Here is a 15,000-nt window from a genome sequence, read left to right as displayed (position 1 = left end):
ATACCACCTCTCATTTGGAGTGAATGGATGAACTGAAGTCACAGGGGGCCAAAGAAGGGACACATGTTTTCCCTTCATTCCTTTGCATTTGTACCATTTCCTTTGTAAAACTCAGAGACGTCCATAAATAAAGGCATGCTATGATGCAATACATACTTCTCAATTCAGTTTAAAATATCAGAAGAGCTTTATTGGTAGGACAAAAACTCAATTCTCCAAAGTTCAGTTTTCTCCGAGTTCAATTCAAATCAATTGAGTTTTAATTGAGTATGTTCTTGAAATGGTGTGGTGCTTGAAAGGGTATATGGTATGTGCAGTAGTCTCTCTCTCTCTCTCTCATTCTCTGTTTCACTCACACACTCTGTTCGAAATGGAAAGACAGCTGCCTGCTGCCTCCCTCCCTAAATAGAGAGCTGTCTTACTAGACATGACTTTGGATTGAATGCATCTTTTAAGAATGAGCGTAGCACTCTAGAATCTTTGGTTAACACTACGGTATGATGTTGGCAAAAGCCGGAACGTTAAACTAAACTAGCTTACGTAAGTATGTTCTTGAAATGATGTGGAAGGGTGTATGGTATGTACTCTCTCTCTCTCATTCTCTATCTCATATACTCTGTCTCTTTCTCTCTCTTTCTTTTTGTCCTTCTGCCGCTCCCCTTTTCCAGCTGTAGTCCAGGAATTTGAAAAATATTTTCATTGCTTCAGTAAAATCAAAACTGTACTCTTGACAGTGCTTACTCAGCTCCTCATTTTTTTTCTCTCTCTCTCTCTCTCTCTCTCTCTCTTTCTCTCTCTCTCTCTCTCTTCCCTGGCTCCAGGTCTGTCCAGGTGTTGCGCTGTCAGTAAAGTATTATGGAGGGCAAAGGTCAAATTCTGAACGAGAGAGAGGGAGAGATAAAAAAAAACAAATGACAGTGAAATAGGAAGGAGGATGATTGAAAGTGGGTGAAAAAACAGTGGGTGTGTGAATGGGTGAATGGGAGAGGAAAAAACAAATGAAAGTGAATTGGGAAAGAGTGAGAGAAACAGAGAGAGCGCAAGAAAAAAAAGAAGAGATAGGGAGCATGAAAGAGATAAGGTGAAAGATTGACAGTAAAGAATGGGCTGTAAAGACCATATGTCAAATTCTGAAGGTGGGAGAGAGAGAGAAAGAGAGGAAGAAGGGAGTGTAAAAGAATGGGAGCGAAAGAGAGAAACAGAGGAAGGGAGGTAAACAGAGAGGAAGAGAGATATACATATGTGTACATATTATGACAGAGTCACTGTTTATTTAGTGTACATATTATGACAGAGTCACTGTTTATTTATATTATGACAGAGAGTCACTGGCAGTTAAAAATGACTGATGTCTCTTCCTTGTCTGAACATGAATGAATTAACCCCCCCCCCCCCCCCCACTCACACACACACTTAAAATTCCGACAGACAGACTGTTGAAATGACGTGTGTGTGTGTGTTCTATTGCACAATAAAACCATGCCTTAGGACAGCATGCCTTTAGCATTGCACGAAACTATAATTGATTTACAGACTCAATTATAGGGATTAACATAATGTGGGGAGAAACAACAACAAAATGCTATCACGTGTGACCATTCCACAACTACAAAAACAACAACAACAACAAAATGCATATTACATCCACTTCCACCCATTCAGCACAGACATACAAAAACAATATTAGCCTTCAGCAAAAGCCTTCACTGCTTGTATGGGTATGCACATGATAAAAAAAACAACACAACGCAAGATAGTGGGAGGGAGAAATGAAACTTTCCTCTGTCTGTGGTTTTGTGTTCTTGTACATGTGATGACAAGGCATCCTGCGTCAGATCGCTGGAATTCTGAGGACAGCTTGCAGTTCTCCTTATCAACACCTATGATCTCTTTGATGGAGAGAGAGAGAGAGTGGCAGGGAAAGAGCGAGGAGATATGTGGACAATGATAAAAGTGATAAAAGAGAGAGATATGAGGACAATATGATGAAAGAGATATGAGGACAATGTGATGACAGAGAGATGAGGACAATATGATGAAAGAGATATGAGGACAATATGATGAAAGAAAGATTAGGACAATATGATGAAATATATGAGGACAATGTGATGACAGAGAGATGAGGACAATATGATGAAAGAGAGATGAGGACAATGTGATGAAAGAGAGATGAGGACAATATGATTAAAGAGAGATGAGGACAATGTGATGAAAGAGAGATGAGGACAATATGATTAAAGAGAGATGAGGACAATATGATTAAAGAGAGATGAGAACAATATGATGAGAGATGAGGACAATGTGATGAGAGATGAGGACAATATGATGACAGAGAGATGAGGACAATATGATGAAAGAGAGATGAGGACAATGTGATGAAAGAGAGATGAGAACAATATGATGAGAGATGAGGACAATGTGATGAGAGAGATATGAGGACAATGTGATGAAAGAGAGATGAGGACAATGTGATGACAGAGGGAGATATGAGGACAATGTGATGAGAGATGAGGACAATATGATGAAAGAGATATGAGGACAATGTGATGAGAGAGGGAGATATGAGGACAATGTGATGACAGAGATATGAGGACAATGTGATGAGAGAGGGAGATATGAGGACAATATGATGACAGAGATATGAGGACAATGTGATGACAGAGATATGAGGAAAATGTGATGAGAGAGATATGAGGACAATATGATGAGAGAGGGAGATATGAGGACAATATGATGACAGAGATATGAGGACAATGTGATGACAGAGATATGAGGACAATGTGATGAGAGAGATATGAGGACAATATGATGAGAGATGAGGACAATATGATGACAGAGAGATGAGGACAATGTGATGAGAGAGGGAGAGATGAGGACAATATGATAGAGAGTGTGTGTTTGTCTGTCTGAAAGTGAAGTGCGTAACCTGATTGAGTGTATGTGATTAAGTGAATGACTATGTGTGGCTCTCTCTGTGTGTGTGTGTGTGTGTGTGTGTGTGTATGTCTTACATTGCGCTCCTGCTGGGTCATGAGCAGGGCGAAGTTGGTCAGGTGGCTGCAGGAGCAGGTGGTGTGTGTGCTGTTCGTCTCCAGCAGCTTGCAGCCCTGTGTGGGCCACTGGCCCGTCATCGAGCGCTCCGAGTAGTTCCAAAACAAAACAGTTCGGACTGAAGTGGTTCTCCAGCTAGAGGGGTACACACACACACACACACACACACACACACACACACACACACACACGTGAATGCGTTGAGACAAACACACACACACACACACATGAGAACACATACACACACACACACACACACACACACACACACACACACACACACACACACACACACACACACACATAAACACTAGCATGCAGAGGGAAGGGGACATTGGGATGTGGCAGCCCATAAGGGTGGATAAGGAATCAGTGACCATTTCCCGAAATTGTTGAATTGGAGTGCACTGCCACATTGCGTGAAGATAGGTGTCTGGGTTATTTTGTGTGCAATGTGGACAAATTTCAAAACTGAGTCTCATTTAAAATAATTTCGATCCAGTGAGGTGAAATTTGAGAACCTTATACTGTATGAGTTGCAGGTTGTCATTTTTTTGACATAAAGTAAGTATTTTTGCAGATTTGGGTCACATTTTAGAAAGCGTCACAACTTTTTTCAGAATTCGCGTTGTAAAGTTATATATTGTCGGAATTCAGGTCTTACAACATACTGTAATGTACAACCCAAATTCTGAAAAAGTTGTGACGCTTTGTAAAATGTGAATAAAAAAGAATACATACACACACACAACTATGACTTAAAATCCCAGCCTGGTAACTAAAGGCAGTAGTAGATGGGCGGTTGGTTTTAAAAGCACTGGACAGGAGACTACAGCCTACACAGAATCCCTCCCACCCCTGCACTGGACAGGAGACTACAGCCTACACTGAATCCCTCCCACCCCTGCACTGGACAGGAGACTACAGCCTACACAGAATCCCTCCCACCCCTGCTGATCTGCTGTCTGTCTGCTCCTGCTACGCTAACAGCACACTCAGTGAATATCTAGCGCTCTCTGTGCTTACTAAAAGCACACACACACACACACACACACACACACAAACAAACACACACACATACACACACATACACACACACACACACACACACACCAATCCCTTAGGTGAACAGTTCCCTTTCACTGGTGTGTGTTTGTCTGTGTGTGTGTGTCCCTCTCTCCCTCTATCAAGCTTCAATCTTTTACTCTGCAACCCCCCTCCCCTCTTCCCACTGTCCCAATGAGAAGAGAGAGAGATCATTGGATAGAATGTTGGGGCAGGTATCTCAAACTCAGTAAGGAGAAAGAGATAGAGTGAGACAGAGAGAGTGAGAGAAAGGGAGAGATAGATAGAGAGGGGGGTGGGGGTAGATATGAGAGATTATAAGGGTAAGGGTCTGTAGTACAGTAGTCATGTATAAAAAGAGACGTTAGACAGGGGTTGCAGGATGCAAATAAGTAACGTCAGTATCTGTTGTTTACACAGCGGTTGTTGTTAAAGCAAAAGTAAACGAGACAAAGTTCAAAGACAAAGTCCCAGTGTTGAATATGACGTGTTACTATTATGTGCACCGGGGCGTGTGGGTGCCTGGCTACAAGCATGCATATGGGAAAGAGAACAATTTTTAATAGTTGTTGTTATTGCCTGCCTGTGGTTTTGTGTTCTGGTACGTGTGTCGACAATCAGAGTGTTCAGAGTGAATTCTGTTGAGCCTGTTTGTCTTGCCTATTATTGCACATGTACTGCATGTCTTAGCCTGGTGTTAGCAGACGTCATACGGCACTGTGGTCTGCATGCTGTGGTGTACATATCAGTCATCATTTAGTGCTCACCAGTGCCCCCAAGTGGCAGTGGTATGCCATACCACCTCTCGTTTGGACTGAATGGTTGAACTCATACCACCTCTCCACCTCTCATACCACCTCATACCACCTCTCATACCACCTCTCATACCACCTCATACCACCTCTCATACCACCTCTCATACCACCTCTCCACCTCTCATACCACCTCTCCACCTCTCATACCACCTCTCATACCACCTCTCATACCACCTCATACCACCTCTCATACCACCTCTCATACCACCTCATACCACCTCTCGTTTGGATTGAATGGCTGTACTCAGGGAACAAAAGGGATGCGTCTTCCTTCATTCCTTTGTATTTGTACCATTTCCTTTGTAAGAATCGGAGACATACATAAATAAAGACGTTATATGGTCTGCACGCTGTGGTGTACTGTACTTATCAGTAATCATTCCTCGTGACTCATCGCTGGGGGTCTCAAGAGTCTGTATCAGAACCTGATCTCTGTCAAAAACTAATTTAGCCAGCCAGTTCAATCATACAGGAATCTAGAGTTCTAACCCAGCCAGGAATCAGTTATAGGAATCAGCAAAGCCTCAAACATGTATAGCCTATATAGAATAACCTAAGATCATTCAGAACCCTTGACAATGGCATCTAGAACTCTCCTGTTCTAATTACGCTGGATGGCTTAGTTTATGGTTATGGGATTTGGCAGACACTTTTGTCCAAAGTAACTTACAAATAAAACAATACAATACTTAAATTATCAGTAAACCGTTTTAAAAAGTTGGTAAGACTTTAACATCATGACTGACACCATTCAATGCCTGAATAGTACACCTATTGGGCAGAATTGCATGTGTGCAAGGCTTCACGAGATCACAACAATCCTGTGTACCAGTGCAGCCACATGATTGACACAATGTATTGACATGTCGGTGGAAGGGGTGGAATAGGTGTAGACAACAGCCATATCGGCGTACTAAAGTAACTCCATGGAGGATTATTTGAGTGATGTGTCTCCTCATTAGAAAGTCTCTGGTTTAACTTCATGGCTGACACCATTCAATGCCTGAATAGAGAAGCTACTGCATCCAATGAGACCTGATGGGTGATGGTTATGGTTTTCTTAATTTATTTATTTTCATGATTTCCTGTTTGGTGGTGGTTATGGCATTCTTAATTGATTAATTGATTGTTTGGGTGAATAGACTCATTGACTTACCTGTCTTTGCTTAAACTGTCTCACTGAATGGTGGGTAACATTGTCTACGGCAGTGTTTCTCAAACTTTTTCAGACGAAGCACCACTTAACCAATAAAAAAGAAACGCACGGACCACCTAAAAAAAAAGATTAGACCTACTTCAACAGTATAATAGCCTACACAATAGGCCTACTCACTGAACTACCTTGCTTATTGTCTTTGCACTTTGCTTATAGTGTCAGAGGACTCATATGATTTAAACTGGCATATCTTACATAGACAGTGTTGTAGAACTGTTTGGAGTTACATACAAGTTGGTTCAATATTGCAAACAACTCATCTATATTATATTTGATTACGTCTGCTCATGGACCACTTTGGATAACTTGCGGACCACCAGTGGTCCCCGGACCACACTTTGAGAAACACTGGTCTACGGAAACAACTGTGTCAGGTGAGATGTAACAGGTGCTTTCCTGGTTTTTTGTTGTTGTTGTCGCTTTTGTTGAAGATATTTCATTCTCCTCTGTAAATGTCCCCGTCCAGATCAGAGGTTAAAAACAACATCTAGATAACACACTCCATCTAGATAAAAAACGGTAAACAATGCAGTCCACTCCTCAAAAATAGTTATTCAGTCACTTTGGTGCATTTCTCAAATCATTTCTAATGGAACTTTCAGTGCAGTCAAAATGACAAGTCCTGACACCATTCTTTATGTCTTGAACAAACAGTTTTGAGAATTTCCATTCTGATCTGAGAAATGCGCCAAAGCAACTGAGAAAAACTGGAATTGACACCTGGGTGATCTTCATACCCTGGAAATCCAGAGTTCTCGCGAGAGCACAGTGTGTGTGATAGAGAGCAGAGTGTGTGTGATAGAGAGCTTTTGTGTCAATATTATGTGTGCTTATAAGTCTGTGTATGTGTAATTGTGTGTGTGTGTGTGTGTGTGTCTGTGTTGGAGATGGTGGATGTGAGAGCTGAGAGTTGGTACCAGACCAGGGCCTCACCATCTGTGGAGTTTTGAGTGATTCATGTGAAGAGCCCTTTTCCAAAATGCAATATCCACCATGTATTTTCATTAATCATTTTTTAAATTGTTTTCCACTGAAACTGGATTGTTATTATTTATCTTTATTCAATCAAAACAAATGCACTTTTATTGATATTACCTGAAATTAAATAACATGACTTATTTATGATTCTTCATGTGTATCTCATAACACAAGCAAATGCATGTGTGTGTGTGTGTGTGTTTATGTTTATGTGTATAAGTGATAGGGTTGGGTATCGTTTGGGTTTTATCCGATACCGGTGCTAAATCAATACTTTTAAAATGGTACCGGTGCCGAAACTGTGCCTGAACCGGTACTTTGTTTTTCAAAGGTTTTAAATTAAAATGGTATAAAGCATGAATTGCTTTTTTTTTATTGATAAGTCACATTTGAACATGAAATTGAACTGTTATATTCAATTTACTATCAATATCTCATTGCTCCTACGAATAATACATTTAAATGTTAAAACAACTTGCCATGCATGCACACACAATGGTAAGCTCTGCTTTTAAGTTTACCCAGTGTAGGCGGTTTGCCATAAGGTATGTTAAAACCGCTTGCCATAAAACTGCCAGGTCATGGACAACGGCATTTGTAAGCAAGCTAATCTAACAGGGACTACTTTCCAGTTAATTCAGTGTGTTCCCAAATGCTTTAAGAAATGTCATGTCTTAACCCATAACACAGTAGTTTTGAACATGTTAGGCTACATGTCGGTGTTGAAGTGTTTAGATTCCCAGCGCTAGCCTAGTAGGCATTTTAACAGCAACTATGGCTATGCGCTATTCACCAGTCAGCTGAGTTTAATTAGCGATAACGTTCGGAGATGGTTTGTAGCCTCTTTGACAGCTCAGTGACATCAGGTATGTAACCTACATATTTATGTTTTTGCCAGCTAACTTTTAACATGATCTTCATATTCATTGTGATGCTATGGGCCTCATGCACATGAAAGATTAATATCATGCCATTATGTTGTTTAACACCGTGAAATAAAGTTTTCACCTTACAACTTTGCTGATAACATTTCAAATAAATGTCAGTTAGCGCATTAGCAAGTATATTGTGTAATGTATAGGCTAGCCTACTGTTGATGTTGTTTCATAGCCTTTTGCTTGTGTGTAGTTAGGCCCACTGCTAGATTTTGACAGGAGCTCGCGATATCGCTTTAAAGCAAGCTACTCGGGCTCACGCAAGCTGTCAAACACTGTCCGCTCGCCTATGTGGTGCACCCCTCTGGTTTATACATCCAGTGTTTATCATATGTTAGCTAACTGTATCTGGATGTGTTGCTATCAGAGCAAGACGTTAGAGATGGCGCATGACATACAGTGATGCCTTGTATAAAAAAAAAAAAAACGCTATTTAAGCACCGAAATGAGGCACCGAAATCCACATTGTGGAGTTACTACCGTTTGTGTCGGCACCGGTGCCATATTAGAACCGTGTTTCAGTGCCCAACCCTAGTAAGTGAGAATACAAAAAAGAGAGCAAGAGAGATTGAGAAAGAAAGAGAGAGAAAAAGAGAGAGAGAGATAGAGAGAGAGAGCCTTAAAGGGACACCAGGCAACGTTTTCGTGTTAATTACTCATCTTCGTAAGTCGGTATATGGTTAAATGACTCATTACAGGGCGAATGAAGACTCTCTCGCCCGCCCCTACTGCCTGTAGGAAGAATATCCCGCTTGCAAGTTCAGTGTATCGTACCCGGCGACCGAAGCAGTTTCAGTTTCCATCCTGCATCCACAGCACAGAGGGAGGCTAACGAAACGCTAGCGATTGTTGCAAACGTGTGTATAATGGCAGAGCCGGCGAAGAAGCAGCGAAAACCCTTGATGGAAGATGCAAAGAAAAGGAAAAGAGCTTCAGACCGAGCGAGGGGGAGTTTCTTGAGAAAAAGCATCAGGCTTGCCTGGTGTCCCTTTAACTGGTGTTTGATGCGTGAAGGTCACAGGAACACCCACAAAGGCAGGCCGTCAAGGCTCCTGAAGAGGGGGTTGGCTGAGTGGAAAATTATACAAGAGTGGACCCATCAAAGCGGACCAACAAAGACTGGAAAAAATTCAGTGTTATTCTAAATAGACGGCAAGTGATTGTGAAACAATTGTGAAACAATTTGTTGGCAATATAATAAAATGGAAAAACGAAACAAAACAAATATTGAATGCTATGACACTTCTGAGTTTTGTTCTATTTTTATTTTGTATACAAAATCTCTCTCCTCAATCGCCTTTCCTGGTCTCTTTCTTTAATCTACCTCTTTTTTTTGTGACGGAGAGAGAGGCAGGCTGAAAACAGAAAAGAGAGAGAGAGCAGGAGAGAGATCGAAGGAGAGGTCAAAAAGAAGACAGGGTCATCCATTTCACAGACTCCCACACGTTGTTTTTTTTTTGTAACTATGTTTTTTCACCATTCATTTTTTCCCCTCATTTTCATTTTTTTCTAACGTTTGTGATAGAAGATCGCATCCTTATATGTTTTAATTTTTTTTTTTTTTTTAAGTTCAGTTCTATTTACAAAGATCAAACAACAGCAAGGGTGAAACACTTTTCAGTTTCAGAGTTCTGTTCCAAGGCCTGGTTGTCACGACGACAAACAGCTAGTGTCCTCCTACTGTCCAACCGACAAACCAACAGGTGGAGATCTGAAGGTCAGTTCCGAAGGTCCTTCCGATAGCTGTCCCTCGGGAACAAAAAAGGACTGAATTGGTTGAGGCCTTGGGGTTGTATATAGATTATATGATGAAGACAAAGACTGAGAGTCTATATAGTCCAGTTCTCCCAAAAGAGTGTCTAAAGTCCAAAAGTCCAGAAGTGTCTTAGGCCCTTAGGTCAGTCTGTGACCCCACTGACACGTGACCTTTGAACTTCCACCTCACCAGGTGATACAGTCTTGTCTGTTAGAAACAGAGCCTGGTGGGCCCTTGTCGCTCTGTGTCTCTGTGTTGTTTTTTCCCGTAGAAAGAGTTTGATATGTGTGTGTGTGTGTGTGTGTGTGTGTGTGTGTGTGTGCGCGTGCGTGGGAATGTGATTTTTTGGCAATGTTGAAGCGCTTTTGAGGGGGTCTGTCTGGCATCAAAGCCTATCACATTCTCCAAAGGGGGGGGGGGGGACTAAAACACTAAGGATCAATAAAAGTGACTGACAATACAACAATACCACTCCACCCAGTTAGATAGATAGATAGAGAGCGAGAGACACAGAGAGAGAGATAGAGAGAGAGATGTGAATGAAATTAGCAGGGTGGAATGGCATGAAAGAGAGATAAAATAGAGAGAGAGCAAAAGAGAGAGAGAGGGAAAGAGAGAGAATAAAATAATGAAAAAGTGGTAAGCAAATGTAGGATAGGGAAAGGGGATCAAACGAGCAAGGGAGAGATGGAGGTGAAGTGTGAGGTGAAGTGAAGTGTGTGTGTTTGCGATGAAGGCAGTGGAATGAGCTGGGTGGGAGTGGAGGCGACCGGGAGACAGAGGCAGGGAGGAGGACGCCATGGCAACACCACTACCATCATCATCATCATCATCATCATCATCATCAATTTCATCATCAATATCATCATCGTTGGTGTCATTTTAGTCTTTATAATGACTAGAAACGGTGCTAATGGTTATTGCCCTGCGACCACCGTCAGAGAAATGATCATAACAATGACCTCACCATCACCAATACATCATTATCATCATCATCATCATCATCATCATCATCATCTTCTTCTTCTTCGTCATGGATGGCTATGGTGAGGTCAGAATCATTGTAGTCATTTATCGTAAGTAAGTGATGACCAAATATTGCACTGGTGCAATTGTTATGATCATTTTCATCTATAGCACGACAACAACTATGAAGATGATAATGGTTTTGGTGTCATCTTAATCTTCATCATCATCATCATCATTGTCGTCGTCACGGCAACGGCGTCGTGGCTCGTCCTCCTCCCGTAACCCTCCGTGTCCCGGTCACCAGCGCCCTAGTCACAGGCTCGTCACCAGTTGCATCTGTCCGTCTGTCTCGCCGTGGGCGGGCTCCAGACCCATCCCCGCGTCCTGATTGGTCCTCGGCCGCGGCGGGGGCTGGTAGAAGGCAGAGATGTGGGCTGGCCGGCTGGCGCTGAAGTAGAGCTCGTCGGGAGGCAGGCCGCCGCCGCCGCCACTTCCTCCGACTCCCCTTGGCCCTGTGCTGACCTCCACCAGCCCCTCGGGGCTGCTGTCGGGGTAGGAGGAGTCTCGGTCCCGGCCGGCTCCGCCTATGCTCTCGGTGAGCTCGGCCGACAGGCTCTCGGACTCCTCCTCACTCTGGTAGAACACCGATTGGGTGAGGTGGTGTTCCAGGAGGCGGGGCTTCTCTGGGAGGCGGGGCTTGTCGGGGAGGCGGGGCTTCTCCAGCGCCTTGTAGAGGAGCTCGTCCTCGTCTTGAGGGGGCGGCGGAGGTGGGCGGGGCAAAGGTCGCTGGGGCGGCTCCCGTTGCCCCGTCGACGTCGACGCCAGGAAGTCCTGGCTCTGGTGGAGCTGCGGTGGTTCACGTTGCACCGTCGACGAAGACGACAGGAAGTCCTGGCTCTGGTGGCGCGACTCTGAACTCAGCTCTGCCCCTCCTCCTCCTCCTCCTCCTCCTCCTGTGTGGCTGGTGCCGTAGCGATCGGTGGACGGGCGCAGGTTGCTGTGCACCAGCTCAGAGATGATCATCTTCTCCAGCGCGGCGGCGTCCGATAGGTTCCTCCTCATCCCGCCACCTGCTCCGCCGTGCTCTGCGCCTCTCGGCGTCAGCAGGGTGGAGCAGTGCTCCCCGGACACGCCCCCTTGGCCCGACCCGGCGCCTAATAGGTCGGTGCTGCCGCCACCCACGCCGTGCAGCGAATAGCTGTTGTTGTAGTTGCCGTTCAGGCGCACGCCCTCCAGGCCGCAGGACTCACGGCTGCGAGAGAGGGTGCCCTCTGGTGGGGAGACAGAGAAACACACGCAACCACACCACAGTGAGCATTTCAGTGAATAATTATGTACTACAGATGTACTACAGAAACTATCAATGAACAAGCTATGACCAAAACCCAAATACAGTTAAGCCAGAAAGTATTCCTTAATTCTATAGACCCTTTCAACAATACAAACAAAAACAATGCTTGATTTGGTTCCCAATCTACTTCCTCTGCATTAAGATAACATATGGAATGTTAAAACGGAAGCTTTGTGGGGCCAACTATGATGCTGATAATGGAACTCTCTTGAAAGGGTCTATAACAAAAGTTGATCTATAGTTTACCAATAGGTTTCTTTTGCCTGAAAATGACATAAGCATGAGACAAAAAGTGGTGCATTATGCTACAAAAATAAATTAATAGAAATAAACATTGTATGTGTCTCCTTGGTTAAAGTAAGGATATTGAATTTAATTAATATTTGGCATTAGTATGGAAAATTAAAGACTTAACTTTAGTATATAGATATTAACTATAAATCCTCACTAAACAAGCACTATCACCAACATCAACACCGCTATCAGATATTCTGATAACGATGATAACAGTCATCATTGTGATACTCAACGAAGCCAAATGTACTGAGAATCACGTGGAAATGTAATATGAATGCAATATGAATGTATTACATATATATAACATATCTGTATTGTATTGACCAGAACTGTTAATTATATACAGTAATCTATAACTATGTACTGCTATGACTTTCACCCTGGCATCATAATATCCTGTTCCTCCTAAATTAACTACAAAATATACTACTGCTTCTGATACCATGACAATTGTCACTCCACCTACTGTACACCTGAGCCCATTTTCCAATTATCACGAAAAAATACAGTTAAGTCCATACGTTTATGGACAGTGATGGAATTGTTTTGTAACTTTTGCCTCCACTAGAATGTACACCACTAGATTGTCTGAAATGAAACAATTCCTAAATGTTTAATGTTAATTAAAGCAGTAAAACAAATGCAAGCACATTTTGATTGCTTAATTGAAGGAGTGATGCAGATCAATTTCATGCTATTATGAAGGAAATTGTCAGGAACAAACAACCAACCTCCCATGAGTCACAAAGTGAACTATGCATCCAACCCCCACCCCCACCACCACCCATTTGTCATAGTCATTCTCCAATCCCTGCCGAGCGTTTCATAACTTCCTGTTTCTGCCGACGGGGGTGGGTTGGTTAACCTTTCCTTCGGCGTACTCTGACTCAGCCTCTTTCCTCGTCATCTAGCCCATGGCCAATAAAGGCCCTTATTAAACGTGGGCACTCGTCTGTTTATGCAACATAATTCGCCGTAGCTGGCTATTCATTCTGAGGAAAAAGGGAGGCCGATCTACCAGGTCGTTCTGACGCACACACACAGTACACACACAAACACACACACAGTACACACACAAACACACACACAGTACACACACACAGTACACACACACAGTACACACACAAACACACACACAAACACACACACAGTACACACACACAGTACACACACACAGTACACACACACAGTACACACACAAACACACATACAGTACACACACAAACACACACAAAGTACACACACAAACACACACACAGTACACACACAAACACACACACAGTACACACACAAACACACGCACAGTACACACACAAACACACACACGCACAGTACACACACAAACACACACACAGTACACACACAAACACACACACAGTACACACACAAACACACACACACAGTACACACACAAACACACACACTGTACACACACAAACACACACACTGTACACACACAAACACACACACTGTACACACACAAACACACACACCGTACACACACAAACACACACACTGTACACACACAAACACACACACTGTACACACACAAACACACGCACAGTACACACACAAACACACACACAGTACACACACAAACAAACACACAGTACACACACAAACACACACACAGTACACACACAAACACACACACAGTACACACACAAACACACACACACAGTACACACACAAACACACACACAGTACACACACAAACACACACACTGTACACACACAAACACACACACTGTACACACACAAACACACACACTGTACACACACAAACACACACACAGTACACACACAAACACACACACTGTACACACACAAACACACACACTGTACACCACCACAACAACAGCATGAGTGGAGTGAAGGCAGGAGGAAAGAAGGGAATGGAGCTAAAGGTCATTTGAAGGTCATACTTGAGTCTCTGTATGTTCCTGTTCAGCCATCAGCAAACCAGGGGGACAGAGAGAGAGAGAGAGAGAGAGAGAGAGAGAGAGAGAGAGAGAGAGAGAGAGAGAGAGAGAGAGAGAGAAACAACAGACAGAAAGAGACAGGGACAGAGAAATAGACATAGAAATTGGAAAAACAAAGACAAAACTTTAAAGGTTAAACTAAGTTAAGGACAAATATAAACAGTCATTAAACAGTACAGACATTGATACCCAAAACATGTATAAAGCTGAAAAGAGACAGGACAGGCAAGCAAGATACCAGATAGACAACACCGTCATAAGACAATTGACACACACATGGACAGAAAGACAGAGAAATAGACAGACAGAAGGATGTAAATCGGCAGTGATAAAAAAAACATACCAGAGAGGGGAACATGGAGAGAGAGAGAGAAAGAGAGAGAGAGAGAGAGAGAGAGAGAGAGAGAGAGAGAGACCACTCAACAGACACTGATTATTAGACAGTCTTACAAACAAACAAACAAACAAACAAACAAAAAATCACACTGGAAGAAATGGAGGAGAAATGGATGAGTGGAGTGGAGAAATAAAAGACAGGCACAAGAACGGACCAATGAGTAGACAAGACAAACCTGTGGAGTTGAA

The 15,000-nt window shown here is 43.0% G+C and overlaps 2 protein-coding genes across 3 annotated transcripts in view; one reads left to right on the top strand and one right to left on the bottom strand.

Moving 5' to 3' along the window:
- LOC143125618 (phospholipid phosphatase 3-like) overlaps positions 1-151 on the top strand; it is a 12,918-nt gene extending 12,767 nt beyond the window's left edge. The window contains exon 6 of the mRNA XM_076287245.1: positions 1-151. This exon is cut by the window's left edge and continues 2,466 nt beyond it. The gene's annotated coding sequence lies outside the window, so the exon portion shown is untranslated.
- A 9,198-nt stretch (positions 152-9,349) lies between these two features.
- LOC143125356 (adhesion G protein-coupled receptor L1) overlaps positions 9,350-15,000 on the bottom strand; it is a 62,806-nt gene continuing 57,155 nt past the window's right edge. Inside the window, exons 24-26 of one of the 2 annotated variants that reach the window (XM_076286754.1) lie at positions 14,359-14,376; positions 11,713-12,056; positions 9,350-11,631 (exon numbers count right to left, since the gene is read on the bottom strand). In XM_076286754.1, coding sequence (XP_076142869.1) covers positions 11,098-11,631; positions 11,713-12,056; positions 14,359-14,376 — 896 coding nt within the window. In that variant the 3' untranslated portion in view covers positions 9,350-11,097. Of the gene's footprint in view, positions 12,057-14,358; positions 14,377-15,000 lie in introns of both variants that reach the window. The other variant, XM_076286746.1, reaches the window with a different exon arrangement.

This window comes from Alosa pseudoharengus, unplaced genomic scaffold, assembly GCF_046254945.1.
Source record: "Alosa pseudoharengus isolate Yale_2024_CS ecotype anadromous, Long Island Sound unplaced genomic scaffold, YU_APseudo_1.1 YU_APseudo_1.1_scf_1, whole genome shotgun sequence".
Lineage (NCBI taxonomy): Eukaryota > Metazoa > Chordata > Actinopteri > Clupeiformes > Clupeidae > Alosa > Alosa pseudoharengus.
This window is presented reverse-complemented; position numbering and strand designations above follow the sequence as displayed.